The 12,279-nt window shown below is 43.0% G+C and overlaps 1 protein-coding gene across 2 annotated transcripts in view; it reads left to right on the top strand.

Moving 5' to 3' along the window:
* Positions 1 to 12,279, top strand: part of Fbxl13 (F-box and leucine rich repeat protein 13) — a 159,340-nt gene that overhangs the window by 110,616 nt on the left and 36,445 nt on the right. The window contains exons 13-17 of one of the 2 annotated variants that reach the window (XM_021163601.2): positions 8,167 to 8,265; positions 8,799 to 8,916; positions 9,005 to 9,167; positions 9,536 to 9,655; positions 10,463 to 10,589. In XM_021163601.2, coding sequence (XP_021019260.1) covers positions 8,167 to 8,265; positions 8,799 to 8,916; positions 9,005 to 9,167; positions 9,536 to 9,655; positions 10,463 to 10,589 — 627 coding nt within the window. The remainder of the gene's footprint in view (positions 1 to 8,166; positions 8,266 to 8,798; positions 8,917 to 9,004; positions 9,168 to 9,535; positions 9,656 to 10,462; positions 10,590 to 12,279) is intronic. The other variant, XM_021163602.2, reaches the window with a different exon arrangement.

A 12,279-nucleotide genomic window follows, 5' to 3' on the forward strand; every position in this document is an offset into this window, starting at 1 on the left:
TGCCATGAAGTCCAGTTGACTAACTGTAGAATCTACCCAGCCTCTGACTGACTCCAACATGTTGGCAAGGGTCTGTTGAATCTCTTCCTTGTGCCACAGTGTGGCTTCCTCCAAGCTGGTCTCCCTATTTTCACCCCTGCCACCTACATGGCTGTTCTCAGCACAGTGTCTTAAAAACCCAAGCCAGTGTTCTTCCTCTACTTGAAGAGCTGGCAAGGCTGCTTACCAACGTGATGAAGCAAAGCCTTGGAAGGATCTGAAGGCCCTGTGAAATCGCTTTGTCCTCCAGTTGCCTCTCTGACATCATCTCTCCGACTCTACATCTTGCCAATTCTGCCCCAACCACACTGCGCTGGCCACATGTGCTCTGGGCCTCTGGGTTTTTCACTGGCTGTTCTTCCTGCCTAGAAGGCTGTTTCTGCAGATATCTGTAAGGTTAATTTCCTCCAAGTCTTTCTCAAATATCCCATAATGACTAACAAGTGACTAAGATGGGTTTTTAAAGCAGCAGGTAACAGGCTTCAGAGAGTCCCCCTTTAGTTTCAGGTTCATTTGGAGCCCTGGCAGATATGTCCTGGGTTCTGTCAAAATTTCAAAATGGAAAATATGTGTAGATTAGGAGTCCTAAAGGATAAATCTGTCCATCTATGCATGGAAAAGTGCCAGTTGGGAGGCCAGTGACTCTCTGCTTTTCCTTCCCTTTATCCTTTATCTGAACAGTATGTCTGCAAGGATTCCCCTGACATCAGTATCCCAAGATGGCCAGTTGCCCTACGGACTAAACACCTCCATACAGCCCTGTTTCCAACCACAGTGAGCCTGAACTCAAGGTGTTGTCCAATCAGAACCTTCTCTAGAAAGCCAGGCTGACCTTCCTTTGTCCCATCCCCTCCTGGTCTACGGCCTCTCCATGTGTACGTCAGTCCGTGCGTCCTCTTCTTAAAGCATCCAGTTTTTGTATTAGTTACTTTTGTATTGCTGTGATAAAACACCATGACCAAGGCAATTCATAAAAGAAAATGTTTAACTGGGTTTATGGTTTCAGAGAATTAGAATCCATGATGGTCAAGCAAAGGTGCCATTATAGGAACAGGTGAGAGCTTATATCTTGATTCACAAGCAGGAGGCAAGGAGGGGAGACCCTGGGAATTGTTCAAATGTTTTGAAACCTCAAAGCCCTTCCCAAACTATGACCCATATTGTGGAACAAGACCACACCTCCCAATCCTTCCCAAGTAGTTCCAGCAATTGAAACCATTCTCATTCAAATAATCACAGGTGGGGAACACTATGCTTGTCCATATTTGCTGAAGTCTGTGGTATTCTCACAGTAGCCTATTTTCATTTGCCAATGGGAGCGTACTGGTAAGGGAACTGGAAAGAGAGATGCCACAGCTCACCATTATTTGATATTATCATTGTGAAAGACACAAATATTCTTATAAGCATAAATAATGGCAATATTTAGCAAGAACAAGGAGTAATGAGTTTGAGTATATACTACCTTTGTATTTAATATACTTTAAAATTGTAAATTTAATATGTTTTAAATACCTGTGTTTAATACTTTGTAGAATTACTGAAAATGTAAGTCTTACCATCCATTTTTCAGCCATGCATGGTGGCACACACCTTTAGTTCCAACACTCAGGAGGTAGAGACAGTGGGAATTCTGTAAGTTCAAGGCCACCCTTGTCTACAAAGCTAGTCCAGGACAGTCAGGGCTCTGCTACACAAAGAAACCCTGTCTCAAAAATAAACAAAACAAAACAAAAACAATCAACAAAACCACCATCACCACCAAACAAACAAAATACTATTTTTATAAAACAATCAAACTTACATTGTTTTCATAAGTGGTATGAGCCAGCTTCCCACAGCACTGAAACTGATGCTAAGATCAGACAGAAAATGTCTAGCTGAGGCCCTTGGTCCATGTGATCCTGGTGATCAGGCGCTTAACCACTAATCGATCATGAATAAAACTCAAAGTGATACTTGGGTTATAATTTTTTTAAAGTTGCATTTTTGGCTTTGTAAAAGAATACCCATGTGGTCTTAAGTGTCATTTGGTAGGGAGAAATGGCTTCTAGGAGAACTGTAAGAGAAAAACCACAGTGCCACGGCTTGTCATGGCTCAGCTCTAAGGAGTAGTGGACTGACCTAGTGCTTCCAGAACTACAACTCCGTTGTATTGAAAAAAAAAATACAGGATTATAAAAACCTTTTCATTTATCCTCTAAATCAGACACGTAACATTCTATGAACATAAATGGTCATAGAAGTCCTTGTTTCATATAACTGTCATGACCATAGTGAAAAGGAAAGACAGACTTAACATCTACTGTTTAAGGTTCTTTCCGGTGAATTAGAATAGTAAAAACGAGTCTGGCAGCAATTCTTCGATCAGATGATAAATAACAAGTCTCCAGGGACTCAGCTCTTATTTCCCATTCATGAAAAAAAGGAAGTTTGAAGCAATTGCACACATTTGGACAACCTACTTAACTGTTGTTTCTCGTCCATTCCTTACCATGGGAAGTGACTCCCACACAGAGCTCCAAAACTCTGTGTTCCATACAGAGTTCAGAAACTCTGTTTTGATCTTTGGACAGAATAAATCAGGAGGCTTAAGCTCTAGCTAGAGGCTACTCTGTAGCTTGATAAGTGTTGATGAGCCAAGAATCTCTGAGCATCACTCTGCTGTAAGAAGGAAGTCCTGTGCTTTGACTCTGTCGATCATTAAGGGGAGGGTTCTCCACATAACACAGCGAGAGCTGTGGTTAACTTGACTACTGGATGAGGGGAAGAACAAGAAACTGTGTGCTCAACAATGACACAAGTTCAAGATGGGTCAGCCCTGAGTCACTGTAGAGCAAATGTAGAATTGGCGATTGTGCTTGCCCTCCTGGCATCTGCAGGCCTCCCTCCACTGTGTTCTAGTTCCTCACTCAAATCGGAAAAGTAAAGGTATTTTTTAAGAAATAGCTTGTCATCCAAATGTTTTGATAAATATGGCAATCTTTTAAGTAGTCAGGTTGACACTCTCCTTGTTACAATCGACATCGGATAAACAATTTATCCAGCGCCCACGTGCTCCATTAAGACCCCTTTGCTGGGCCAGACTTTGCATCAGGCTTATGTTTCCTTGTGTAGGACACGTTTGTTGTCAGTGTTCCTCAGAGGGGATTATAAATGTGTTGGGCAAGTACCATAGAGGGTAGATTGGGAGCTGTGGCTTCAACTCAACACAGTGAAGTAAAACGTTCCGCAACTTTTGGGGGGAACCTCTGCTTTGTTCTTCAATAATTTATTCTAGCTAAGCAGTGCTCCTTTGAGGTCACCAAGAGGCTGTGCAGGATATATGGGTCTGACCAAAGTCATTACATTACTTATGAGTCATTGACCACAGTGCTGTTAGACTGAGAGAAACAGCTGGAAGTGGTCCAGGAACTCGACTTGGACCACAGCTACTCAAGCTGGATACGTCTGTCACAGAGGGTCTGTCTCTGCGTATTTATCATCTTTTTGTTACTGAGCAGATTGACCCAGAGATGCAGTTATAGAAATGGAGTGGACAATGGACCTTGCTCAGAGGCCATCCTCAGTGTGGTCAGTGCTGCTTTTACCCAACCATGCACTGTCTTCTCCAGCTTGGAGTGGGGAAAAGATAGGATCTTCTCATGGCACTCTGCATTTCAGCCTCGTTCACATGGGTCACAGGCTACTCTTTCTCCGTGAACAGCATTGTCTTATTGTGTATACGGACTGCTCCATTAGCAGCTGGGAAGGATCTCCTCACTGTCGACAGCCATGACTGTTAGGACACAAGCTTGGAGCACAATGGTGAGGCCATTTTCCCCAACTTTCTAAGCAGCAGAGGAGGGCCACCCCACCCCACAAGCAAGTGGAGATCAGATCTTCAGTTGCTACACAGAAAACACAGTCACCAATCTAGAGGATACCTCAGATCTGAATGTGGTAAAATAGTGTCTATTTTCTCCTTATTTTAAGGAAAAGTATTCCAGTTTCAGATTTATACCCCATTATTTTAGCGAGGAGAAAGCAAGTAACAATTGCTTGGCCTAAAAGATTCTGGCAGAACTATTTGAGCCATAAAACATTAGCCAAACATCTTTTTGGATATCATAATATAAACTTGGTGGAGAACCGAGTGCCTGGTGCCAGGACAAAGTTGAGACCTTCTCTCCAGACCCAGAGGTTCCCCCCACTCTCCAGGGGCTAATCCTTAGGGCAGAAGCTCCAAGCTTTTGGCTGTAGTGCAAGGAGTCCCCCAGCTGGGCTGCTGGATAAATCGCCTTTCCTCCCTTTTCAGGAACTCTTGTCATGACTGTGTTTTCAAGACAAGAGGAAGGAGGGTTGTTTATTTGCTCTGAGGAAGCCATTTCTTGAGATAACAGTGCCAGGCTCTGAGATAGAGAGAGTAAAGTCAGAACTGTTAAAAACAGCAGTTGTCGCCTGTGGGGTTAACGCAAGAGATGGGCTCTGGACCAGGCATTGACAACTGTCTGAAGAACTTTCATTCACTTCTCCTCTGGCTCATTCAGTCAGGACCAGACACTGCTCAGAGCAAGGGACAGTGGAAGGACTGGGTAAGAAATCCATTTCTTAACCCCACCTCCATGCCTTGTTTGTATTTGCCTGTGAGGAATACACTGTGGGGAATCTCAAGGTCTATCTACGTCTAGTTCTTGGGTCCAGAAGAACAATAAGGGGCCAAACCATGACTGATGGTGCATGGCTGGGCCCTGTGTGTGCTAAGTACTTGTCTAGCCACTGCTGTGTGAGGGAGGGGTAGGGCCCGGGAGCTCCAAACCAGTCTTCCTCTCATGTGTTCGTTCATCTCCCTGGACTTCCCCCCCTCCGGAAGAAGTCATGAAAAATTCCCTCAGGAATCCACGGCAACAATACAAAATGTCTCCTCCTTTCTTATGGCTTTCTTTCCCTTTTTATCTACTAAGCTGGTTCTTGCTACCGGAGCCAAGGACAGCACGCCTCCTCCCAATGCTTCTTACCATGTGTAAGGCAGCAGGAAGACAGAACTCCTCCCTAGCGTTTAGATTGCTTTGCTTTACACATGGGCTGCCTTTCTTGACGTGGGTGAGCCGCAGACGGTAAAGTCAGCCTCAAGAGGAAGACAGAGCTTTGCCCCAGCAAATGGAATTCTGCCTGAAGACTACAACATAGAAACCTTTCTTGATTTTTGATTCAAAATCACAATTCCTGGAATTTCAGCTTCCTGTCTCTGGTTTATAGATTTCAGACTGCCGGCCCTTAGTATCCAGCAATCCGATTTCTTTTCTTTAAAACAAACAAACAAACAAACAAACAACAACAAAGATCAACAACAAAACTGGATTTCCTAGAACTATGTAGACCAGGCTGGCCTTGAACTCACAGAAAGCTGCCTGCCTCTGCCTCCTGAGTGCTGGGATGAAAGGCCTGTGCCACCATACCAGGCATGATCTGATTTCTTAAAGTGAATCTTTCTCTTCAGAGATTTAGACAGGCATCTGAGTTTTTCTGAAGAACACTAATACATTTTCACACTACACATCTCTCTAACATGATGCACTTGCAAGTGACCTGCAGATTTTAGAATCTGTTCAGCTTTAGTTCTAAGTGGATCTATATTTCTGACAAGCTCCCTGGCAGCAGAAACTGCTTCCCTGGTGTCTTAGTTAGGGTTTCCAATGCTGTGAAAAGACACCATGACCAAGGCAACTCTTATAAAGGAGAACATTTAGTTGGGGCTGGCTTACAGTTTCAGAGGTCCAGTCCATTATCATCATGGTGGGAAGCACGGCAGCACGCGGGCAGACATGGTGCTGGAGGAGCCAAGAGTGCTACATCTGGATCCACAGGCAGCAGTAGGGTTACACACTGGGTGGTGCTTGAGCATATATAACCTCAAAGCCCACCCCCATAGTGACACACTTCCTCCAACAAGGCCTTACCTCCTAACAGTGCCACTCTCTGTGGCCGAGCGGTCAAACACACGAGTCTGGAGGACATACCTATTTAAACCACCACACCTGTGGACAGTATTTTCAAAAGGAAAGTTTTATGTAGCTAACCTTTTGAACTATTCCATCATCTTATTTTTCTCATGTATTCTTTATATTAATATTCTGTGAGTTACCATTTTAGCTAATCTATTGTAATTACTAATATCTTAGTTTTTGTGTCAGTTCTTCACTGTTATATTATTGGTAATAAATATAGCTACATGCTTTGGTCAGCATGGGACTGCATAGAAGATGGTGATCTTACAATGTTATATTGCACACTAATGTTGTAGCTATTTTAGTTTGTATAAAAACACTGATGTTCACATGATGGCAAGATAACCCAATGACACATTTCTTCCAATGTATCTGTCCTACACAACTATATCCTTGTATGTTCAGAAATCTCAGCAGGCAACTCTCTTTTCTTAGGATAATTTTGTTCAAGAAGAACTCTTGACCCAAGATACATATATTTTTTAGAACTTAGAATGTTCTATTGCTAGATTCTACTTCTGAGGATGGAGAGTGCTTGCCTTAGTGCTTAACCTAGCTCAACAAAGGTCCAAAGCAGTGTATAAGCTGGGCACGGTGGACATACATGTAATCCCAGCACCCAGGATGGTACAGGATCAAAATAATCAGCTATAAAGTAAGTCCAAGGCTACCCTGGCCTCTGCGAGAACAGTTACTTAGATTATCCCAATATACTCACATCCAAAGTCACAGGTTTAGCAGCAAGTCTGTGTATTCAGCCCCTGGACTCAAAGTTGTCAAAATTTGCTGATTAGGAGCATGTATCAAAGAGGATTCTCTGAATTTTTGAAATATTTGTGTGTCTGATCATATATATAATCATACTTGTTGATTGTCTATTTACCTGGTGTCATGGGGGGTGGCCTGCTAGAAACTGAGTAGCATTGGTTCAATAGCTAATCATAAAACCAGTTTAGGATGTTCCGTGGTGTTGTGTGTGTATAAGAGAAACCTGGTCCAGGCTCTTCCTGAAGAAGTGACATATGAAATGAGCTCTGGTTGTTTTGAGAATGTGGCTTTCAGCTCTGTAGTTGTTCCCTAGTCCTCTGCCAGTAGGTGAAGCTCTGGTGACAGAACCCTGGGAGTCCCCTGGGTGAGGTCTCTCTGAAGGTCTTGGAAGAAGTCTGTTGTAGTTGTGACTCCCATTTTCTGTGCCATGCTACTGTGGAAATGACATGTCACAGGCATCCATCTGTTCCCTGAAGTCCTCAGTTTCTCACAGATACAGCTGAGTACCAAGTGTTCCCCATCTTAAAGAACTAATTATTTTAAGGTAATTTATCATATAGTTATTTGTCCCAAAGAGGCAGAAAACAATTAGTGACCAAGGGGAGGGGTTTGTGACAATCAGGTGCCTGGTTGCTCATGGTTTCCATTTGGCTTATGAAGGTGTTTTTGTGGTGATACAGGTGGTGACTATAAAACATTGTCTAGGGATGGAGAGATGGCTCAGCAGTGAAGAGCACTGACTGTTCTTCTGAAGGTCCTGAGTTCAAATCCCAGAAACCACATGGTGGCTCACAACCATTTGTAATGAGATCTGATGCCCTCTTCTGGTGTGTCTGAAAATGGCTACAGTGTCTTTACATATAATAAATAAATACATATTTAAAAAAGACCCAACAAACAAAACCAAAAAAAATTGTCTATATTATGTGAGCTTTACTTCATTAGGACATGAATTAGATGACAAAAACAATCAGGACTGGATTCTTCCTGTCATGTCAGTCCTATTTTATGGTTTTAATTCAAGTTTATTTATTTAAAAATTACATTTATTTATTTCATGTGTGTGTGTGTGTGTGCGTGCTTGTGCACATGTGCAATGAATGAGCCACATGGATCTTGCTGAGTTCAGAGTACAGTAGCTATGTACAAAAGGCTGAACACTGTGTAGTTGCATTCATACTAAATGCTAGAGTCAGTTCCAGCTTCTGTCATGTGAGCTCTGGGTCTCGAACCTGGGCTGTTCGGCTTGACAGCAAGCACTTTCAGCCCATGGTTTTAATTTTAAAACGTGGAAACTTCATGCATCTGTGATCTGGTGATCATGAACGGCCTGCTAACTACCTTTCCCACGCTTTTCTCCTGTGTGATTCAGATCTCAGTCCAAGGCTTCAGGAACATCGCCAGCAGCTGCACGGGGATTGTGCACCTGACTATCAACGACATGCCCACTCTGACGGACAACTGCGTAAAAGTGGGCCATGAGGAAGAGCCTCTCCCTTCTCTTATCTGAGCACACATTCTAATAGCCTTAGCTATTGAAAACTGTGGATTGACTTCTTTGTATTGATTAATAGCTAGAAAATCATTTAAATATGTACACATATACACATGCATGTATCTTAAAAAACATTTGAATGCTTCAATCTTCATGAAGATAAAACCAAAGCACACTGGAAATCCTTCCAACTAACTACGACTTAGCCTCAGCTCTGCTTGGCTTAAGTCTGATGCCCCATGTCAAACTTCCGACTAACTGACTCTGCACTCCATTTCTTCATGTTTGCCCATGCTCTCCAAACATGATTTCATTTTCATTTCTCCTCAGTATTGAAACATGAGCATATTGGTTTCATCAAATATGAAAACAGTCCTATTTGCTTTAAAATTGGGAAAATGCAATAGTCAGCATGTTTGTCTTTCTAAAAATATTGCAGGCAGACGACACTATCCCCTCGCTGCCTCCTTCTTCCAGTAATCCTGGCTCCTTTCTTTCCTCTTCTGAAGGTTTTGGTTGAGAAGTGTCCCCGTATTTCGTCGGTGGTTTTAATTGGTTCACCACACATCTCTGACTATGCTTTCAAAGCTCTTTCCGCCTGCGACCTCAAAAAGATTCGATTTGAAGGTCTGTGATGCTAGAAACTCAATTTATCCTTATTTTTAATTTTTCTTTCCTGGACATTTTGATATAGTACTTGTATTTCCTCCAACAGGAAACAAAAGGATTTCTGATGCGTGCTTTAAGTCGATAGACAGAAATTATCCAGGCATCAATCACATTTACATGGTGGACTGCAAAGGGCTGACAGACAACAGCCTCAAGTCACTTTCACTTTTGAAGCAATTGACAGTGTTGAACTTGACAAATTGCATAAGGTAAGAAGACATTCATGGTATTCAAAAAATGTTCATTATCTAGGATGCACCACTAGGTGCCTGGGAGGAGCCTAGACGAATCGCAGGTAAGCTAAGAGTCCATTTAAAACTGGGGAAAAGAGTCATTACCCTGTTGTTAATAATCATGACACCTAATTAAACAAGTGGACACTAACAACATCTTGTGAATATCCCTTCCATTACCATCATCTATCCATTTTCTATTATATTAAGAGCTATGCAATCAAATTTGTTTCTAAAATTTGACAAAATTTTGGACTACTTTGGACTATAATTGGTGTAGAAGCAGATGCCACCACCAGTTTGTGTATGAGGTCATATGTGACAATCCTCTCTCATTTCTACAGGATTGGTGATATCGGCCTGAAGCATTTTTTTGATGGTCCTGCGAGTATCAGGCTAAGAGAGCTCAATTTGACTAACTGCTCACTGCTGGGCGATTCCTCTATCATCAGACTGTCAGAGCGGTAGGAAAATCGATGTCTACACTAGCATTTTAGCTGTTATGTTGCTAATAGGAGCGTGATCAGTGATAGGTCTCAAAGTCAAGAGTCCATGCCCTCTCTAGCACATTAGGCACGTCCAGAAGCTGGAGGAGCCCTGAGCTTGAAAATCCTTAGATGGAACTAACCTCCTCTCACATCTGAGATATCACCTTACTGTCGTGGAGCTCAAATTCTGAAATGTAGACAAGGATATGTAGATATGTGTGACTTCTTTGAGCTCTTCAAGGATTCTGTCCCTTTATAAACCTTACTCCAGGCTTTTCTGGGGACTATTCTGGGTGATTGGTTTAATCTTGAGCTGAACTCAGCTCTTGCTGCAAACCATTGAATCTCAGTGAGGGGTTCAGCCTTGAGACTCTTCAGGTGTTTCCATGGTGACTGTGATAAATACTTTGCATTGGTAGAAGTCACCGTGAAGCCGCAAATCACAGAAAGTCTTACATTTCCATCTCCCTTCCTTCTCTCCAACTTTATAACACCAAAAGTACTAGCCAGCTGTGGTGGCTCACACTTGTAATCCCAGCACTTCAAAGGCAAGAGGATGGCTACAAGTTCAAGACCACCCTAGCACTACATAGTTCTGGGCCAGCCTAAGGTATAGACTAAGACCCCGTATCAACAAAGCAAACAGCTCAGTCAGTTTACATTCGGTTGAGGAGAGGAGAATTCCTTCTGCCACACCATCTGCTCTCCCCAGCTTTTCATGAAGTCGTCAGTGGTGTCAGTGTGTAAGGGCATGGAGGTTAATCCTTTCGTCTTTTCTTTCAGTTGCCCTAATTTACACTACTTGAATTTACGAAATTGTGAACATCTGACTGACTTGGCAATTGAATATATTGCAAGCATGTTATCCTTGATATCAGTGGATCTTTCTGGAACACTCATCTCAAATGAGGTAAGCAAACAAACAAACAGAAAACAGTACAATGATTTATTTTTTGTAACATCATTTTCTGGTTTGCAAGAAAATGGAGAGAATGATATTTTTTTCTTTCTTAAGTTACTATGTTACGAATGGAAAATGAAAGAATATTGTCCCCAGAATAGTGATAAACGCTGTTATTTGTAAATTGTCATGTTTCTTTGTCTTACAAAAAAATTAGCAAGCTCCAGTACTTTGGAGAAAGGCATGACAGACACAAGTATTACATGATAGTCTAAAATTTGTTTCACTATGGACAATTTGTCTATGTAGCAACGATGTGCTTTAATAGCAGAGTGTATTTTTCCTGTGAATTTCACAATCTATAAACTATGTGAGTGCTTTGAGATCAAAGCTCAAGTTTTCTCAAAAGCAGTTGATGCTACTCTTCAAAGATCAAGCCAGTTCTGCCACCTTAGCATCTCCTCATCCAGTGAGAGGTGGGCATGTTTCTGAAGGACTGTGATGGGCGTGGAAGGACTGTGCAGCTTCCTTGAAGGGCTCCTCCCCCAGCTGCAGGCTAAATCCCAATTCAAAGACCAAAACCCAAGGTTGCCTGTGTCAGAGCTTCCCTGAGAAGCCCTGCGTTTGAAAGCAAGCCCTGGGACCTACACACACCTCTAGCTCCAGAGCTTCCATTAACAGGGTCTGCTTCCAGCTGTGCAGCTGTTTCAGACACAGGGCACACTGGTTCACCGCCCTGGTTCTTTTTTTTCTTTGCTTCTGAGTGCACCTAGATCCAGCTTCATTTGGTCAGATGGTCTCCTCTGCCCTTCTTTGGAGTGTCATCTGCAAGTAGTGGAGTTGAGCAGTTATATGTAGTCAGTTTCCTGGGCGCAGTTAGTGTTTGGGCTTCTCAGGGGCGTCTTCTGAACATGTAGGACTTGATGTCTTAAGGCCATCTGATGCTACATTTCAAGGCTAAGTATATCTCTACCGTGTCTCTCCTTCATTTCCAGCTTCAAGGTCACTTCTCCGGGTTCCTCTGGATCCTGCAAGTGTATGGTGACCCTGTGAGACTGTCTCAGTGCCACTGTCTCAGATAACCCCTGCCGACATTCTGCCCCCCTCCCCCATCATGCATGTATGTGTTTGCCCCTAGACACATGCTCAGTCTCTTCTTGCTTTGCTGCAGGGTAGCTGCCCTCAAGTGAGCTAGAGTTCAAACTGAGCTTGATGTTCTTGGTGAGGAACTTGGGAATGAGTGGTTACTGGGTCCCTGAAGGGAGGGTGGGGTTTCCTTCTTCTTTGAATTGTTATCACCTGCACTTCCTATATGTTCTAATTCCTTCCGAACAGCCCTGCTATGCTATGCTTGGATATCTTGACCCCTGAGTTCCAGTAACTTCCTTTCTTCCTCTTGTCCCAACTGGGGGACAGTGTTGGACAGTTTCTACTGCTGCATCTACCCATGTAGCTTCTCAGTTTCTCTGCCATCCACGCATCCAGTTCTGAATGTTTCTTCTGCATGTTTGCCTGTGCGCCATATGGATGCCTGGTGCACTCAAAAAGCTAGAAGAGAGGATGTTGGATGCCCTAGGACGGGTGGTGAGCTGCTATGTGGGAATCAAACTTAGATCCCCTGAAAGATCTGTGGTAACCACTTCACCTTTTCTCCAGCCCCACTTTCCTTAGTTTTGAACACTTAATAGTTGTTTGGTTT

The sequence above is a fragment of the Mus caroli genome, unplaced genomic scaffold (assembly GCF_978045245.1).
Source record: "Mus caroli unplaced genomic scaffold, Mus_caroli_1 scaffold_4, whole genome shotgun sequence".
NCBI lineage: Eukaryota > Metazoa > Chordata > Mammalia > Rodentia > Muridae > Mus > Mus caroli.